Consider the following 18,764-nt stretch of genomic DNA (forward strand, 5'->3'; position numbering starts at 1 on the left):
ACATACTGTGATCCCTAAACAGCCTTGGGAATGCATAAATTGGGTATCACTGTAAAGCTGAGACTCTTGTGAATCCAATGAACCCAACTGTATTCATGTGTGATGATGTTATTCCCCATAGTAGCCATTTCATTGTAGTGAGATCATTTTTTTAAATTTGACCTCACAGTATAAAATGACCTGTGGTGACCTCTAGGATAATCACAGCCCCAGGAAACTTTACAACCCACAAACTAGACATAGACATAGACCTAGGGCATTCAGAGGATAGATGGCTTTTCAAGGTAGATTGAGAATAAGGGTGTTTCTGAGCAGTTTCCACAACGGAAGTGCTCGCCATCCAATCGCAGAAAAACGCAATCTCTAAATGTCAAGTTTTTTATACCAAATCCCAGCAAGGCTTTTTCTATGGTGATCCTCAAGGCCTTGGTGTCTTCATGTGTTATTTCGGATGGATTTTATTCATAATGTTCTAAACCCTTATACATGTTTATTTATTTTAATTTATTAATTCATGTTTATTTCTCATTTATGACTTGAAAAACTGGAAACAGTGCTGAGCTGCATCTCAAATGAATCTTCAGGTTCCAAGCTTTAAGAAGAGATACACCATTTCTATGTCACATATGCTGCTGACCTGCCATCTCCCCCTGAAGACCCCCTGGACCCCCCTAAAAAAGACAAAAATTGGTCTGAGTGGGTGTCTTAGAGATAAACTCGTACAGATAGATAGTAACTTTATTGATCCCGAGGAAAATTCAAGTAACCCGTATACAACTTGAAAACAAAATCACAAATGTTTTACTAGATTTTACAGGCCGACTATGAGAGTATTTTTATTGCATAATAATCTTTCAAAACTGAAATGAGTCCTCTGAATGAAGCCCTAAACACACTAGAACACATACGCTCAAAAATAACGAGAATGCATGTACTGTCTGGTGTATAAGATCTCTACACATCCAGCTGCACCTGATGGGAGCCGAGAGCTGAATGTGGGGTAAAAGGGTTCTTTCACTTCCTCCACTACAAGACCACAGGACCACACAAACACACTCTTTGACCCTTCGCACAGGCTGCCGACTCATTCTCATTCCTATCCGTCTCTACGCAAGAATCTGCTAAAGCGAATAAGGGCTTTACTGTGAGTGTTGTGCACTGTGAACCGTGCAGAGAACAAGACAAGGTTTCTTTCAAACACACACACACACACACACAAAGAAACAAATAAACTCCCAATGAGTACAAATCATTGTTTAATAAATCAAACTGAATTTCTGCTGCTCTTTGAGTTACACTGTATTGCAAATACTCCTATACATAAAATAGTATCTCAATGACAAGAAGCACCTGATAGGTCAGATAGAATATATATTTATATATATGTATATTTGTCATGTGTCGAGTGATAAGAAAACAAAGAGTGAACAAGATTAGAGGCTGATTGAAAAACAGGGTGGTGAAAAGCAAAACTGCATACGTGACATAATCCATGGCTCCGTCCCAAACTCTTCTTATAGTACAGCTCACATTGCTGTTACACCTTCATATAAAACACCGTAATCTGGTCAAAACAAAAGGACAAATATTCATCAGGAGAACCGGGAGAGAGGAGGAGGAGGACGAGAGAGGTATTAATTCAGACCTTTGGCTTTTATTTCCAACGCTTAAAAACACCAACTTTATGCATCCCACATTTTGTCGTCTCTCATGAAATGTAAACTGCGGCATCATGGTATGCAGGCTGGTGGGGCAACCATTTCTGTTTTCCTCAAAGGGGCAAGACAGGAAGGAGGTGGAGCTTCCTGTTAGCTCTTTGAGGAAGTGCAGGATGAAAGGGGGGCTAGTAGGGACTGCCAGCAGTGGACGTAAAGAGGAGGACACACTCGGCCTTTTGACGACTCTTCCAAGACTTGGATTCGTACAAAGACAGTTCTACTGCTTTTACCGAAGATGTTAGGACTCTCAAATGTTTAAGGCACTTATAAGAGGCAAAAATAATTCAAATACTGGCTGAGAAAAAGCCAGTAAAGCTCTGATTTGTTGCCAATGCTGCATTCAGAAATGTTCCTATTGAAAGGAGGACATTGGTTTTTCGGTGTCAGTACATCACACGTGTAAACCCTTTCCTTTACCATTTTTAAACAAGGAAAAAACTGCAGGGTATTGCTTTAAAATAAGTAGACATAATGTAAGCACAAGCATGTTGACACCTATAGCTGTACAGAACTTGCATCACATCATAATGCTATGTAGCAATTCATGGTGATTACTTCCTCGGACGGAGGAAAAGGGTGTGTAACAAGTGTCTTGTTCTGCTATCGTTGCTGGCCCTAAAAAAAAAAAGTGTCAAAGCCTTTTCAGCTGCTGCACATGCTCATAAACTGTTCATAAACTTGTGAGAACGGCGGGGCGAAAGTAACACTTTGAGCTTGGGCTGTCGGCATGATGAGCAGTAAAGGAAGAGATGAGGTGAGAGCAAGAGAGAAAGATGTGAAAGTTAAATTAAAGGGAGGGAAAAGAATGCGGTGAAAAGCAAGAATAATTTTGGATGTTGAGCTGCTTTGACTCTTCTTGTCTTGTAGTGCGAGACTGAAGGCTTTCACATTGTAGTGAACTGGCTGTGTGCTTGTCTCAGCTTCGCAGCAATCTGTAGATTCAGAGGGAGAAAACAAAATCAGAGGCTGGTGAGCGCTGCAGTATGCAACCGCTCCACAGGTAATAAGGACAGACTGTTACAGACTCCAATTTACTCTGATAGATGGTCGAGAAAAACGCTTTACCGTCTCGTAAAACTTGACTTGCTCCTCCAAGTACAACTGCATGACCCTGTTGTAGTCATAGATACGGTTGCTATGGAAGTGGTTCATCTCAGCTGTGGGAGATAAGTTGAGGGGAAACCACGTATCAGATAACATGTTATGATAAACATCACACAGCTTGAATGTTTTCTGAGTGAGCGTGTTACCTTGTAACGCGTACGACATGGTGCTGACTCGTTTAGCCATGGTGACTTTGTCCTGAGGGGTAATTTTACTGGTGGCCACCAGCTTGTCGGCCTCCTTCACCTTGTCTATCGCTGCCTGCAAGAATTAAGAACAGGCAAGAAACGACACAAGAGTCTTCAGTGACATAGTACAAAGACAAAAAGACCATTTAACTCATCTGCATCCAGATAAAGTGAAGGAATTTTAAAAAGAAGTAAAATGAAAGTTGTACATGTTCACTATATTTTGTCTATCCTGGACTGGGTTGCACCAGCTGTTCATAAATCCTTTACTAATGTAATGGGTTCTTCCTTGAGCCATGCTATACCTTTCTACCTAGTTTCATGAAAACTGGGATAGTCGTTTTTCCGTAATCCTGCTGACAAACAAACCAAAGAGAAAACATAACCTCCTTGACGGAGGTATAACTAGTGAGTCACTAAATTGAGTTGCACTATTAAGACTTCAGGAAATGTCTTAGCTAGTAGAGACTTTAACTAATCGGCTGCTACATCTGTAGCACTGTCCAATCAAAAGCAATCAACTATGTAAACAGGAAGTCACTGTAGCATCTATAGCTGTAACATAACTTCCTCAAATAACAGTTTTAGGAGCCAAACGAGAGATTAAACCAACTTTTCTTTTACTTACATATACGTACGTAGAGAATTATATGTGTTTCAGAGTTCGCAGTATTCAAGCAGTTTCTCTTCTTAGTAAAAACTACTAAGGCTGAGCTTGAATTTAGGAACAGCCGGTGCAACCAGTTCCTCCTTCTGCTGAAACAGTTGCCCCCCCCTTGAAGCAACTTCAAGCCTTTACACCTTGAGTTCAGGCAATATAAATGAGAAACCCCGTTACATTTGTTTTCTAATAATCCTTTAACTGTTTCCCAGTGTACCTTGTGGACTCCGATGGTGTCCGGGAAGCATCCAAGAAGACCCTTATATTCATTGTTGGTCTCCATGACAAAGTGGAGGTCTTTCTTGGGCTGTAAAGGGAGCAAAGACCAAAATAGATAAATGTAACATGAAATCAAATACAGGAAATAACACACAGATCTGAAAGTGTTAAGAAAGACGTCACAGTCACAGGGGGTAACTTCCCAACGTTTAATTTTAACACAACGGCCTAAAAAAAGACAAAAAACTAAAAAAAGTGTGGGTTTATAATAGTGCAGATTCTCCTTAAGAGACCACAGACACTAAAAGAGTTGCTGTAGTACTACAAAACACAGGTACAGTAATAGAAGAGGCAAAGATATTTAGCTGCAGTACATCTGGCTATATGTTTATCAAAAAAAGGGAAAGTTGTATGCAGCCTTAATGCAACAGATACAGTGCATTGTTTTAGACTTTGTATCATAGCTAAACTAAAGCCAACAATTCTACAGTAGCACTGACACAAAGGTGTCTGGAGCAGCATACTGTAAGCTTACCAGATGAATCCTCCCTCTGGAAGCTGCATGGACATCAAAAAAGGCCCAAATTTGATTTTATTACACACCACACCAATCAGACGACATAGAACGGTCATAAAAAGCCACAAATAGCTGGTCAAAGCAAGATTTAGGAAATACTAGAGACAGAGTTTGCCCTAGGCATTTTCCTTGACAGATACAGTCTTCACAGACAGGACGCTGGGTTAGAGGGGTTGTTAAAATGCCACAACCAGGATGTGAACACTAACTGGAAGCAGGAAATGCTCACAGACACTATGAGAAATTGTGATTATTGAGAAAGTGAACACGAAGCAATGTGGTTGGTGAAAATAAACTCAAAGATCTTTTGAGGAAACAGATGCCCTTAAGTTCTGCTCTGCTGCGTTGTTCATGAAGTAAAACAAGTGCAGTTAATTCAGCACCCCTGCCAGGTTGTTGAATTTTAAGGCATGAATAAATAATAATTAAACGTAAAGGTTGTTTGGGTGACAATAAAAACACATGACTACAACCTCCGGATCTGAGAAGTGAAGCCAATGCTGAAGTGCCTTAAACTTGCATTCTTTCGAACAGCCAGCAGGGGGCGCCTCCTCTGGTTGCAAAAACAAGTCTGATTGTATAGAAGTCTATGAGAAAATGAGCCTACTTCTCACTTGATTTATTACCTCAGTAAACATTGTAAACATGAGTTTATGGTCTCAATCACTAGTTTCAAGTCTCCTTTAATACAGCATGATGTTCATTTAGTAAATTATGGTCCAATTTAGAGTATAATAGACCTTAAAGCAGGGGATGCTTTAGGGCGTGGCTACCTTGTGATAGGTAGGATAGGTCACTGCCACGCCTTTGTCTGGTCTGGGAGTTGTCCGTGTTTCCGTCTTACAACTTTAATCCTTTCACGGTGTGTTTTCAGTTCGTGAAAGTTAATTGTAACATTCTCTCGTGTCACTTCTGGCTTCAAAACGACAGTCCACAAAGCAATGAGTGACGTCACGGTGACTACGTCCACTTCTTATATACAGTCTATGAACAGTACCTACCTGCTCTGCCACCATCTGAGCTATCTCCTCATACGTTTTGCCCGCTGCCGTCATGGCGTCAGTCAGGGTCGACTCGCCTGCAGCAGAGAAGGGGTTAAAATATGTCATCACAGTGTTTGTTAACAGTATCTGTGTGCCAATTTGTTTCAAAACAAGACCACATAATGAATGACTGCATAGTGAATTGCATCAACTTCTGTTACCACCATTATATGTGTTGAGGTTTTGAAGGTGTCACTCAAAGCCATATTTGTATTCATTGTCGTACCTTGGTATCCGCTGCTGGTGAAGACCGAAGAAAGGTTTTGGAAGGCTTTGCCGATTCTCTGGTACTCTTTTGGCAAAGCTGTGGGGAGGAGAAGAAAATGAAACATGGAGACAGGCACACACACACACTGTGTGAACGAATTTGTCTTGAGTTGACAAAACACTCCACACAATGAACCATTCTTTAATATAAACAGTAATTACAGTGTAAAACATGTATTTAGCATCATTGTGTACGTACGGCCTGTACATCTCTTCCAGTGCTCGTTGCCCACTGTGAGGATTTCCTTCACCCCGTCATCCATGGCTTTGGTGAACCTGCTGAACTGCTCACATTTCTGCTCCCTGTGAACAACAGACATATTTTACATAAAATAAGCAGGTGAACATACAGTCAGCCGCACAATTAATGTGATTGCGAGCCAGTTTTTTCCTTTTTGCAGCGGTTTAAAGTTCGATTAAACTCACACTTCTGCAGGATCCAGGTCGGCACCTTCAGACTCTATCGTGGAGAAGACCATCACTCCCACCGTCTCGTCTTTCTCTGCTTTTCTCTTCCCCGTCTTCCAGTCCTGTACCAATGAATCAGTTTAATTAAGCATTAATAATAATATACTTTTCAATTCATCATAAATGAAAGGAGAAGTAAAGGAGAAATACCTTCTCATCCTTGTAGGTGAGGAAAATCTGGAATACTTCACTGTTGGAAACAACCGGGTGCCTGCACATCCTGATCATCCAGCCCTGCAACCGCTCCATACGCATCTTAATAAACTCTTCCTCAAATCGCCCTGGAATAGAGAGGGGAGGGGGGGATGCACAGAAATTTTATTTTTCATATTCATGTTCAGCTTTTTTGTGTTTTAGTCACAGAGTCGGCGACTTACCCGTCACCTGCTTGTCTGGTAAAGAAGGGATGGGGATGGCTGACCCAAATTTGTCTAGAAGCCTCTCGTACAGCCAATCAAAGTGCTTGTATCTGTGATTGACTGGGCGGTTTGTGGTCTGCAAACCAATAACATGGGATCATTTAAATTTGAGACAAACACCTATCTTTATTTTAATTATATTTATTTTTCTGAATAAGACAAGAAGATGCTACTGGATACTTACATTGGGTGTGATTTGGTACTCGATGTAGCTCTTGAGGCCGTACAACTTCGAGCCTTTCTTGGGATCAGCCACCACACAGTCCAGCTGAGTTTCTGGGTAAGACCACACTGGACCGACTTCTCCAAGCTGAGCATAAAACATAAGCTTTAGAAACCTGCTACTCTGAATTTTATGGCATAAAAAAACATAGATTCACACTGGCAAAAAGAGGAAACCAAGCAAAACTGTATTTAACAGCTGTTACGACCACTGATATAACGAGGATAGGAGGTATGGATATTTGGAGATAACCTACATAGATTGTCAGCTTCTCTTTGCCCTTAGCGACCTGCTTGGATAGGAGGTAGAGCTCTGGACCGGACTTGGAGAACCCAGGAAACCTGCTCAAAGAGAAAGACAAGTTTGAACATTCACCATGATGTTGTACATGAAATACTGGGAGTGACATGGACATTCTTGAAAGTAATAAACCAATCTCTAAAAGGCACATTTCAGCTAATTAGAAACCATTTGTAACAGTTAAAATCACAATATTTTTCTTTTTCAGAAAGCGATGTGCTGTATTGTACCCAGTGATTGACAACGGTTTTAGTACCATCAACACTATTCTGCTCCTCCATTTTTCTATAAAACTCAGGAATTCAAAGCCTCTTACTTCTTTATCAAGTCTTACTTGTTGAGGGAGATTTTCATTGAGGACGCATGAGCTCCTCCTCTCTGCATCGCTCCGCTTTCTCCAGATTCTTCACCTCCAGTGGACTTTATGTCGTCCCACTCATCATCCCACTCATCGTCCTCCGCTCCTGAGGGCAGATACACGCACACACGGTTGTGTTTTAGGCACAGAAAGTACAAATTCCTTGTTCAACAACCTACTGTACAACGATTATCACTGTTGTGTTGGATAGAAAGACATTAAAGCACTAGTCTGACTAATATTATCTAGATGAAATGGAAGAATATTTGAATGCAATTATGGTTTCTTATTCAGTGGAAAAGTACTCTGCTTAGCCTCACTCTGTGGTCCTAAACATTCGATTTTTCCAAAGGTAACAGATGCAGTTGCAATAGCTTGAGGGCATGCAGCACTCGCCTATAAGCTATCAGAGACACTGCATTTCTGTCATTTAATGACATGCATCCTCGCCAACAAAATGTGTAAGCATATACACAACATTGCCGCAGTTGCTCTAAAAAAATGAGTTGCAAGTATTGCCCTTGTGTTGTGATGTTTGGTTAAATGTCTTCAAGGGTTCAAAATGAAGCATGCACCCTGGGGAAAAATCATTTCTTGCATCTGCAAGTACAGCCAAGACGAATAAATAGCCAACAATTTGAACTAGTGGTTCTAAATGGGAACCAATTCTCAATTTCTGTCCCTAAATGCGACTAAAATTAATACATAATTTTGCACAGCATGACTTTCTCAACAGCCGTGCACTCTCAAAATGATTACATCTGCCCTGCAAAGTCAAAAAACACAATGACTACATATCTGGTCAAAACTGAGACCAGAATCTGATTTTCTGACATTTGTTTTACCATATAAAATATGATGATGCCAAAGAAACATATCATTTTAGAGAAAACAGCACGTGAAGTACTACTACAAAACATTTTGTGAAATTAAAGCTATCTAATGAGATGGCCACAACTAAAGCTAAATGTAACTACTCTGTTCTACTAACTTCCTGTAACAGAAGAATCCATTTGGATGATCCAACATCGTAGTGATTCAGTTTGTTATCTAATTTAACATTTGGTAAATCCAACCATGATGGATAAACCAAAATAACAACAGCTAGCCTAGTTAGTTACTAGCCGCAGACATGCTGTGAGACGTTATATAACTCATCATTAAAACACCAATCACAACAGAAGTCTGAGAGAAGTCAACAATTTCACATTGTGATTTTGACTCCTCTTACCTTTCAGAGGTCATCTGACAACTTCCCCACATCACAAGAAAGTTAATATAGTGTTAATATCAAGATACAAATCGAATGCCACACACATGCTTTTTAAGACTGTAAATCATTTCCTAAATTTCCTGGAAACTCTCTTCATGAGTATTTATTGCCAGTCCACAAACACACGTTAAACTTAGGAAAACGCTTCCATCAGGCGGTGCAAGGGATACCTGTGTAATCGATAAGGTAAGGATACGGGTAGATGTCTTTGGCAAGAGAGAGAGAAAGGAAAAGTCTGTTAGTTCTTCTCTTCCCCATTTATTCCCCCAGTTCTCTTTCTACAATAACAACTCGCGAATTAAAAAAACAGGTCCAGTAATTTGTCCTTCTGAGTCATGAGTGAGGTTAACTTTTCCACAGTCATGATTTGACTGTCCTGTCCACATGCTGGAGCGTCTCTGCGGAGGGACCGGCCAGAGACACGCGACTGAGCCGAAACCACAGTAGGAGTTAAAGTCAAATCTGGAAAAGACCTGGATGAAATTGTATTTGCAAATAATAAGCACTGGATCAAGCTACCTGGAGTTCCAGATTAGAGGGTTTGCTGTATATTCTCAAGCTATTTCACTTAGTATCAGGTTCAGTTCAAGGACATGAAACAGTACACTGTCATGAGTATAACGATAATTTATTCTTTCTTATATTGTTCGATGATGCAAACCCCATCTGGTACTGCGAGGAATTGTTGTTTGCTAGGACTTTGTGACCTATATTTCACTCTGTGGTTTTATAATCTTCCTGGTGAACATAAAATATTAATTTCTTTAAGGTTAAATATAAGGGGGAAAGGCAAAACGTTAAATACATTTTAAAATACTTCAATCATCTTCTGTCTTACAACCAAGACACTTATCAAAGTTGCAGATAAACTAACTCTTCTTAAACATTTAGGCGGTCTTCCAATTTTGCACCCATATATACTTGGAGAACTGGATTGTGGTTAAAACAAACTCAATTTTACGTGGGATGTAGCAACCTGTGTTGCAGTGTAGTGTTACACCTTGCTTGCTTATTATTATAAGCTTTGATTGTTTGATGAATTAAGCACACACCTCCAGAGGGCTCAGCAGTAAATCTCGGCTTTCCGGAACAACCCCATCCACTGCAACCATATAGTTTATCCTGTCCCCACAATTACAGTTTAAAAAGCAAACTATCTGCAAACAGTAAGCTGAACTGTTTAGCAAGATATAGACGGCAAGAGAGCTAAAAAAAACTGTATGTGAGCTTCCCATGTGTGCAATATAGGGCTGCAACTAAAGATTGTTTTCATTATCGATATATCTGCAGATTATTTTTAGATTAATTGTTTGGTCCACAAAATGTCAGAAAATAGTATGAAATGTCCATCCCAGTTTCTCAGATTTCAAGGTGATATATTTAAATTTCTTGTTTTGTCAGTTCAAAACCCAAAGATATTCACTTTAATATGATATAGAACAGAGAAAAGCAGGAAATCTCCATATTTGAGAGGCTGAAAACAGCATTTTTGGCCATTTTTGCATGAAAAATTACTTCAAAATAGTTGTAGTAATTATTTTTCTGTCAATCGACTAATCGATTTTTAGACTAATGGTTGCAGCTCTAATGCAATCACAATGTAGAGGTGTAATCTCTGATCATCTCTGATCATTAGGTCTGTTCCTTCAGAAATCTTTGATTCAAATAAACTTAAATTTTCCTGTTAAACATTAAACAGGAAACAGATATAATACCCAGAAGCACGAATAAAGCAGAAGCACTTTAGAATGACAAATGTGAAGCGTAGTCTTTATATCCTAATTCAAATTATCATGAGGTTTTGAATAGCAGTACTGAGTAATAGAAGTACAACCACAAAAATGTGCAATTTATAAATAGCACAAGATCATACGCGGTGATACAGTACTGGCATCAGGCCAACCATGGATACTAACTAAACAGCTGTTCTTACCTGGGCCCTGGTACGCCTGAGGGTGGCCCTGTGATGCGGCGCTCCAGGGGTCAGGGGGACTCTTCCCAGTCTGGGTGCCCTCTGGATTGGACGCCCAGTTATTGCTGGAGCCCCCCGACGGGTCCGCGTTCCACACCGACCAGGGATCATTACCGTTGCTAGCCTGGGAGAGACAGAGAGGGGAAAATGTGAGTATGGAGAGGGAGAGAGAGAACACAGCTAGAGTCCAGTCTGTTTAGTGAGAAGCTGACAGCGGTCTCTAAACAACATGCTTTTTCAAACCCAGCCTCCGACGGGGACTATGTTAACAGTTTGTAGCTGCTTAACACATGCAGTAACTACAAATGATATAAAATAATACAAACACAACCATTCTCAAGTCCATACACACAATGTTTTTACAGTTCTCACAAGCTGAAAATGCAACTGCATGCCGTGCTTGGGGGGCTCACATACTATGAACCGCTTTGAAAACTTGTGGGCATAGCCATGCTTTAGACTGGAGCGTATGTGTGTGCCTCTTGTATGTTGCAGTTGGCTTAATGCTAACCAAGTACCGAGCTGCGTGAAAGACAGAACTAGTGCAGGGTCACTTAAAACACCACATAATGCACACAGACATACAGAAAAGTACTGTAAGATTAACCAGTAGTTTCAGAAAAAAAACACTCCAACAGATATTTTCCAGATTTAGCAGCAGCTTCACCGTATATAATTAGAAAAAACATTTTACACAACAGTCAGTCAAAATGGCATTGAAAACATTTTGAAGATTATTTATGAGATTCTGATCATCATCATCATCATCATCATGGAGCAAATGTTCCGTGTTCTGGTGCGATGATTCGTCAGTGTGATTAGTCAATTAGATGTGAGATACGAAAATCACTGACTCTGATCTTTACGCTCTTAAAGTTCCACTGTAGTGCTGATTCATACAATTGAGATAAAGGACGTGGGAGAGACGATTGGTGAAGTGTGCACTGTAGTGCAAGGTGTACGGACAGGGTGAGATCATGCTGTCTGGCAGGCAGTAAGGGGTGGGAGGGGGAATTTGCCAAAACAGACCAATCAGAGAGGAGGGGGGCTTTGGGGCAGAGGATGGGTGCAGGGCTTGGTTTCATCCACCACCCCTACGTGGCGGTTACCTCATCAGGGGACGAAAGGTAGGGGGAAACGGGGGTGTCGGGGGTGTCCGGCTGGGGACTTAAGCCCCCAGCATCCACCTTGAGGGGAGAAGAAGGTTACATCATCACAAAGCGCCAGCAGTGAAGGTTAACACTCAGCACGGGATGAGTTAAAGTGCTGCTGGATATGGATGTGTTTTTCTTTGTGAGAGAGTGTGGGTGAAAAGAGAAAGAGAGAGAGAGAGAGAGCATGAGGGATAACGGCTGACACATTTCCTGCCTTGACTCAACCACTTACTGTGCCCAAATTTCTACTGATCCAGCAGTACGCTCATACTTGTGGAACTTCCTGCCTGCTAAATACAACAGATTTCACTGAACTTATTTCCTCTTGGTTGGTTCTATTTTACTAGAGCTAAAACTTGTGTCGGTTATAAATGACCACGCTGAATATCTTCCACAGCAGCTGCTCTCACTTCTGCATCTCTGGGGATCGCACAGGCTGCACGGACGTCACTAAGACTCTGTCATCGCCCACTTCTGCTTTCTGATTTTTCTTTAACATCACCCAATCACATATATACTAAGTTTTTTTGAGGACAAATGGGAACATTAACTTCTCCAGCACTGGTCTGGGTTGCTGAATTTAGAGAAGTTAAGGCTGTACATTAACCTACAACTCTGACTATATGTCAGTAAATAGACAAAAAACAGGCATTTGATACGACAACAGTATGAATTTAAAGAGAACTTATTATGCTTATTTTTTAGGTTCATACTTGTGTTTTGGGTTTCTACTAGAAAGACATGTTTCCATGCTTTAATGTTCAAAAACTCTCATACCAGCTATGCTGCAACACCTCTTTTCACCTTCTGTTTGAAACGCTCTGTTTGAGCTCCTCCCAGTCTGCTCTGATTGGTCAGCTGGCCCACTCTGTTGGGATTGGTCAACCGAACCAAACTCTTCAGACTCCGCTCCAGCTCTGCTCTAACTACCTTTGTTTGAGGGCGTGCCAAACTAGCCACTAGGCAGGTATTGTGCAAATGTGTTACTTGGTGACATCACCACGTTACAGAAGAAAAGGCAGGACTTCAAGCAAGGCGTTTCAGGAGCAGTGTTTCTGTGGGGGAGAGCAACTCCCTTTGGCGTGGACTTTGGGCTTTGTGACTTTGCAGACCTTTTACATGCACAAAAAAACTACATAACACTGCAAAGGAAAGGGAACAAAGCATAATAGGTCCTCTTTAATACACCCAAATATTCATTAGGTGAGTGCTTTACCTGGGTTTGAGCAGGTGCTGCTGCGGGAGCGTAGGAATCAAAGATGGACAGGTCTGGAGGTGCAACATTTCCTGCACTTGGAGTAGGTGCTGCAGTTCCTGCTCCTGGGAACGACGGTAACGCCTTACTCAACTACACATGAAAAGATAAAAGACAGTAGGGAGACAAAAAACAGTCCCATCAGGAGAGCAGATCCAGATATTCCAGTGTAATTTAATGACTTTTAAAGATACATTCTTCTGGTGAAGTGATCATATCTCCTTGGCATTCCTTGGCTTTGCAAACTGGGTTTGAAGTTTTCTCAGTTTATCCAAAGTGTGATAGCAATAAATCTGCTTTACCACTTGTCAACATGAAGATACCACACTTAATTATTCTGGATGTTTTTGTAGGTCATCCTTTTGTTTTTGCAGATCTTATTTTTACCAGTAGAGTGCACTGAAATAGAAAGTAGTTGCTTGAGAAACAGACTGTGCCCTGATGTTTTTCATTAAATGTTACATAAGTAAGAAGTGCAATTGTCATCAGTGGGTTGTTTTTTATGATTTGGAAGCAAATTCAAAACAGTCTAGGGGCAGCTGGCGAGGTAACTTAAGGTCAGACAAACACTCACATCCACATGAGCGGACGAGATAGCTGACGGATAATATCTTGTGCACACAGACACTACATTGTTAGATGTTGCATTGAGTGTTGTTTGGACTGAGGCTTAACCGTCAAATAGACTTAACAGACTTTACTTTTAATCAAACCCTCTCTGCGTCTCTTTCTGGATGTCTTCAGAGTGAATCACATCCCCCATGATGAGGTCAGAGTTAGTGGACACACACACACACACAAACACCCTAATCAGCAAAAACCCTGAAGGAGGCACATCCTGTTGTGATTCTAGCTACGTACCACAGTTTACAGTCAAAGGAGAGACATATCCTTGACTATAACGACACAGACGGAGGCATTGAGAGGTTAAAATGTTAAATATTTGGCTGAACTTTGATATAGATAGTACACATTGTGCATCTTGGCCTCAAAGCGTGATAGCAGATGGCTTTGCAGCTTCTTTTTCTGAGGTGAAATCACCATCATACACTGTCTCTCTTACATCAATGTAGTCTTCTGGCACCAGTCCAACCTCCCCTCTGGAGTTCTGTGCTTCAATCCAGCCGCCTCCGATACTCTGAAATAGAGCAACATGTTAGCATACACGACCGGGAGTAGGTGTCTGCATCATATGCACACAAAAGACCAGCCTACTGCGACAAATCACATTAAAAGGAAATCTGAGAATGTGATTAAATGCATAGCAGTAACGTTACTTATGACTCTAAACCCCACATTTACATGCAGCTGGTCAGTAATCAGATTTCTCCTCTCGTATCTACAGTATGTTTGAATGATGCTGCAGCCTAAACATGTTTGGAGCATTTGGATAATAGCAGGAGGACAGTAAAAATAAGAAAGCTATCTTATGTTTACATGATTTAATGTTCAAAAGACTGCCTTATTTTTCTAATACCGGCTGTGCTGCACCACCCTCTGTCTGAAACGCTCTGTTTGAGCTGCCCCCCAATTCAAAAACTCTTCGGACTACACTCCAGCTGTGCTCTAACTAGCTTTGTTTTAGGGTGTGCCAAACTCGCCACTAGGCAGGTATTATGCAAATGGGTTACTTAATGACATCACCACGTTACAGAAGAAAAGGCAGGACTTCAAGCAAGGAGTTTCAGGTAGTTCAGGAGCAGTGTTTCTGTGGAGGAGTGTAACTCCCTTTGGCGTTCCACATAAACTTTGGACTTTGTAACTTTGCAGACTTTTACATGCACAAACAAACTATATTAGACACTAAAGGAAAGGTAAAGCGCACAAAAGCATGATACGTCCTCTTTAAGTCACACTATGGATCTCATTAATTTCGGTGCAAGGACACATTGCTATGAGTTATGTTAGCAATGTGTTAGATGTTCTCTTTGATCCCTACTGCTACAGCAATACTTACTAATACTGTATAAAGTATTTGACATGCACTTGTGTAGAAACCCTGGAGAAATCAGGCTTTTCCAGAAACTTGTAGCTGTGTTACTGTAACTGCATTTCCCTTAATTCACTCCTGCCATTAAAGAAAGCAGGTTTCCCATTTACTATTTAGCTGACGATAACCAGGTTACCCAATGATCTGTAAACACACCGAAAGCTCCCGGGACAAATTCCTCTACAGTCGGTTTATTTAGAGAAGAAAAATAAAGAGTCTGTTTTCCTGTTACAGTACGTCCTGATTGGCTTAAGACCGACTTTTGATTAGAAAACTATGTGGGTCAGTCAGCACACAGTGAGTGATCTTTGAACTGCTGTAATGACATCATGTTTACTCCCTCTCTTTTTTTTTTTCCTTCCTCTGTACGTGTTTGTGACACTCCTAACCTGAGATCATGTGAGTTGGGCCTTTACAGGACTGTCGGTTTTCAATAGCAATGTTACAGAGGAGTCACATGAATGTTAACATTTGATGCTAACACTCAAAACTATTATAGATAACTAATACTATACTTTGAGGCAGAAAATACCGCCACTTTAAAAATGACGGACGGAAAAACAATTTGTTTTCCTCTTCCAGTGTCAGTGGAAGATTCACTTTTAAGAATCAGATGAGATCATGCAGACTCCAACAATCTAAAATGTGAATTTTACATGATGTACACAAAAAAGGAACCACCAACAAAACCACACATTAAAACTTCATGTAAACAAGCTGAATATATATTTAAAAAAGACAACTAAAAATGCAGCAGTAGGCAGCGGGATCCTGCACCCAGTGCCACCCAGTGAGGTGAGATAGGGATAGAAGGAAGTTAGAGGTGTGATGGTACAGATTTACCTGATTGGTGATCGTAAGCGTCTCGCCTTCTTTCACCGTCAACTCGTTGTTTCCAGCCTCAGCAGTGAAGTCATATAAAACTTGTACCTGCACACAATCAAGAAAAAAAAAAAACACACAACACAACTCACTGCATGTTTGACAAACACTTTCATGAAGACATCCCGTGAGCATATATTTGCATGTGCATCTATGTGCATGTGCACACATAGACCAACACACCTTGCGGGGTTAAATTAGGGAAAAACAGGTCAAGCTGGTTCTTCTGCACACGTTATGCTGACTCTTAACCAGGCGCCAGTATCAACCGAAAACAAGGCCAGAACCATCATGTTACCTGATTTAGTTTAATACAGGAGCCTGCAGCAGTTCTAACACTGACCCACATCTACTAATATGTCCTTCCCCCTTGGCACACACACACACACACACCACACACACCACACATGTGTCACACAACAACACCTACATGCAAAAGTGAGAGGTACCAGTGTGAAAACTAATCTAAATATGACTTTACTTTTCACAGTTCACTTCATGGCTGACTTTTAGTCCTACCCACTCATTTGTTTTCATAAAATTTGACTATCCAGATCCACTTGGATTGTTAGTTCTTATCTATACAAAAACAATCAGCATGCCATGTGTTATCAAAACAGTATCAACTTCACAGACTATATAACTAACTAACTTCTAACTAACTTGTTCATTAACCAGTGAGATGGAATTCAAGGCTATTTGCTCTTTGATGAATCTATTTTAGTGTTAAAAGAGAAAAGAGAAAAAGTCATGAACGTTTCTGGCTGCTGGCTCAGTTATTAATTAAACAGTTTGTTTCTCTTGAACTTTGCTTGAGGATGCTCTAGACCTTCCTAGCTTATATATATATATATATATATATATATATATATATATATATATATATATATATATATATATATATAACTTTAATGGGTAAGAATCTGGAACCACAAATACAAAATTGTAATCAATATAAGCCTCAGACTCACTCACCCCTGATAGAATAGTAATACTGGCTATAATACTATTCATAATACTAACAGTAACTCAAATTAATGTACTAAAACTAACTGTATTAATTGATTAATTATACACTGTAGTCTATGATGAATAATATTAACAATAATCACTCACACACATTATTACTGTACTGAATGAGCAAAGCCATACAGACTACATTTCCCAGCATGCCACGGGGGGCAGTAACGACCCGCACTGGAAAAGGTAGTAAAATGTCACAAGACACTTTCTTAATGAGGCACATTTTCCATGTATAGCACAAAAGAAAACACTCGTGTCACATTCACTGCATACAAATGTGTCGTTAAGCGTCCATAACACGCTTCTTAACTAGAGTATTATAATGTTTTTGACTCTTAATATGAAGCTTATCGAGTGTAAACCGAGAAACTACAACTCTGTCTGTGCTGCTATGAGTCCACAGCTCCTTATTATAAACCGCATAAACACAGCTGTCAGGTTAAACCGGAGGAGACAACACACACCCGGGGTTTGACGTTAAAACAGCACTAGAGAAAAGTTGTCAGACGTACCTTATTCGCCATTGTGGAAGCATTGATTAATCATTACAAAAACAGGCCCTGCGGTTTTCAGGATCTCCTCCACTCCTCAGCTGGACATTGCTGCTGCTGCTGCTTTGCAACGACGAAAAACGTAAATCCTCCCGGTGAAGAGCCACAAGACTTTAAACACTACTAAAAAACACTTAAAAAGTAAAAAAAATCCTGGGAAAAAGTTGGTAGGAATGGGAGTAAGTTAGTTAGTTCAGTGTGTGGCTGTAAGTTTTGAGGCGCGCTGCAGAGAGCTGCTGACAGTACTGACTGAGGGAGTGACCTGCTGGCTGCAGCAGGAGGGAGGGAAACCGGAAAGGTAGTCTCGGTCAGACATATGGCCCTCTCCAAGACAACACTAATTCATATATAATATATAAAGGAATTTATCTAAGATAAAATGTAAGGAACAGATAAAAACATTAATAGTATAGCCTACATTGAAAATGGTTGAAATCACACACAAAATAATAATAATAATAATAATAATTATAATAATATTAATATTAATATTAATATTAATAATAATTCATAAAACACTACAATATAATAACAATAACAGCAATAATAATAATAATAATTTATTAACCACTTAAATAAATTACAATATAATAACAATAACAGCAATAATAATAATAATTTATTAACCACTTAAATAAATTACAATATAAAACAATAACAGCAATAATAATAATAATAATAATTTGTTAACCACTTAAAGAAATTACAATATAATAATAATAATAATAATAATTCATAAACCACAAAGAAATTACAATATAATATTAACAGCAATAATAATAATAATTTATTAACCACTTAAAGAAATTACAATATAATAATAATAATAATAAGAAGAAGAAGAAGAAGAAGAACAAGAAGAAGAACAAGAAGAAGAAGAAGAAGAAGAAAAAGAAGAAGAAGAAGAAGAAGAATAGCATCAGTCAAATTGTAAATATAAAACAATAGCAGCCATCGAAAATTTTCGCTTTAATATTCTAAATATTTCTAATTCGTGGTGTATTGGTTAGTATTCTATTTTCGAAATTATATAAACAATGCTCAACATATAAAATCTACATTCACAGTGTTCTCAGTGTGCACCATTCCACTAAGTCTCCTTAAACTTTATTACAATCA

The 18,764-nt window shown here is 39.7% G+C and overlaps 1 protein-coding gene across 4 annotated transcripts; it reads right to left on the reverse strand.

The window, feature by feature from the left end:
* Nucleotides 1–1,238: 1,238 nt before the first annotated feature.
* Nucleotides 1,239–17,918, reverse strand: snx9b (sorting nexin 9b). 4 transcript variants are annotated; one of them, XM_074615896.1, is made up of 19 exons: nucleotides 17,607–17,909; nucleotides 16,033–16,119; nucleotides 14,263–14,337; nucleotides 13,161–13,292; nucleotides 11,900–11,977; nucleotides 10,752–10,914; nucleotides 7,522–7,651; nucleotides 7,144–7,228; nucleotides 6,849–6,974; nucleotides 6,623–6,740; nucleotides 6,396–6,526; nucleotides 6,204–6,307; nucleotides 5,977–6,080; nucleotides 5,737–5,814; nucleotides 5,469–5,545; nucleotides 3,889–3,978; nucleotides 2,969–3,083; nucleotides 2,784–2,875; nucleotides 1,239–2,650 (listed from the first exon to the last, which is right to left on the reverse strand). In XM_074615896.1, the coding sequence occupies exons 1-19, from the start codon at nucleotides 17,616–17,618 to the stop codon at nucleotides 2,603–2,605; spliced, it is 1,845 nt and encodes a 614-aa protein (XP_074471997.1). In that variant the 5' UTR covers nucleotides 17,619–17,909; the 3' UTR covers nucleotides 1,239–2,602. The 4 variants fall into 4 exon arrangements, with proteins under 4 accessions (XP_074471997.1, XP_074471996.1, XP_074471999.1 ...); XM_074615895.1 differs by having other exon boundaries at nucleotides 7,144–7,231; XM_074615898.1 differs by lacking the exon at nucleotides 11,900–11,977 and having other exon boundaries at nucleotides 17,607–17,918.
* Between the last annotated feature and the right edge of the window lie 846 nt (nucleotides 17,919–18,764).

This window comes from Sebastes fasciatus, chromosome 18 (genome assembly GCF_043250625.1).
Source record: "Sebastes fasciatus isolate fSebFas1 chromosome 18, fSebFas1.pri, whole genome shotgun sequence".
NCBI lineage: Eukaryota > Metazoa > Chordata > Actinopteri > Perciformes > Sebastidae > Sebastes > Sebastes fasciatus.

Bases quoted from the DNA above. Each gene is read 5' to 3' on its own strand.
- snx9b (XM_074615895.1), bottom strand. The intron at 10,915-11,899 runs GTAACCGCCACG...TGTCTCTCCCAG, and splicing joins ACCTTTCGTCCCCTGATGAG to GCTAGCAACGGTAATGATCC. The intron at 7,232-7,521 runs GTAAGACTTGAT...TTTCTCTTTGAG, and splicing joins ATGAAAATCTCCCTCAACAA to CAGGTTTCCTGGGTTCTCCA.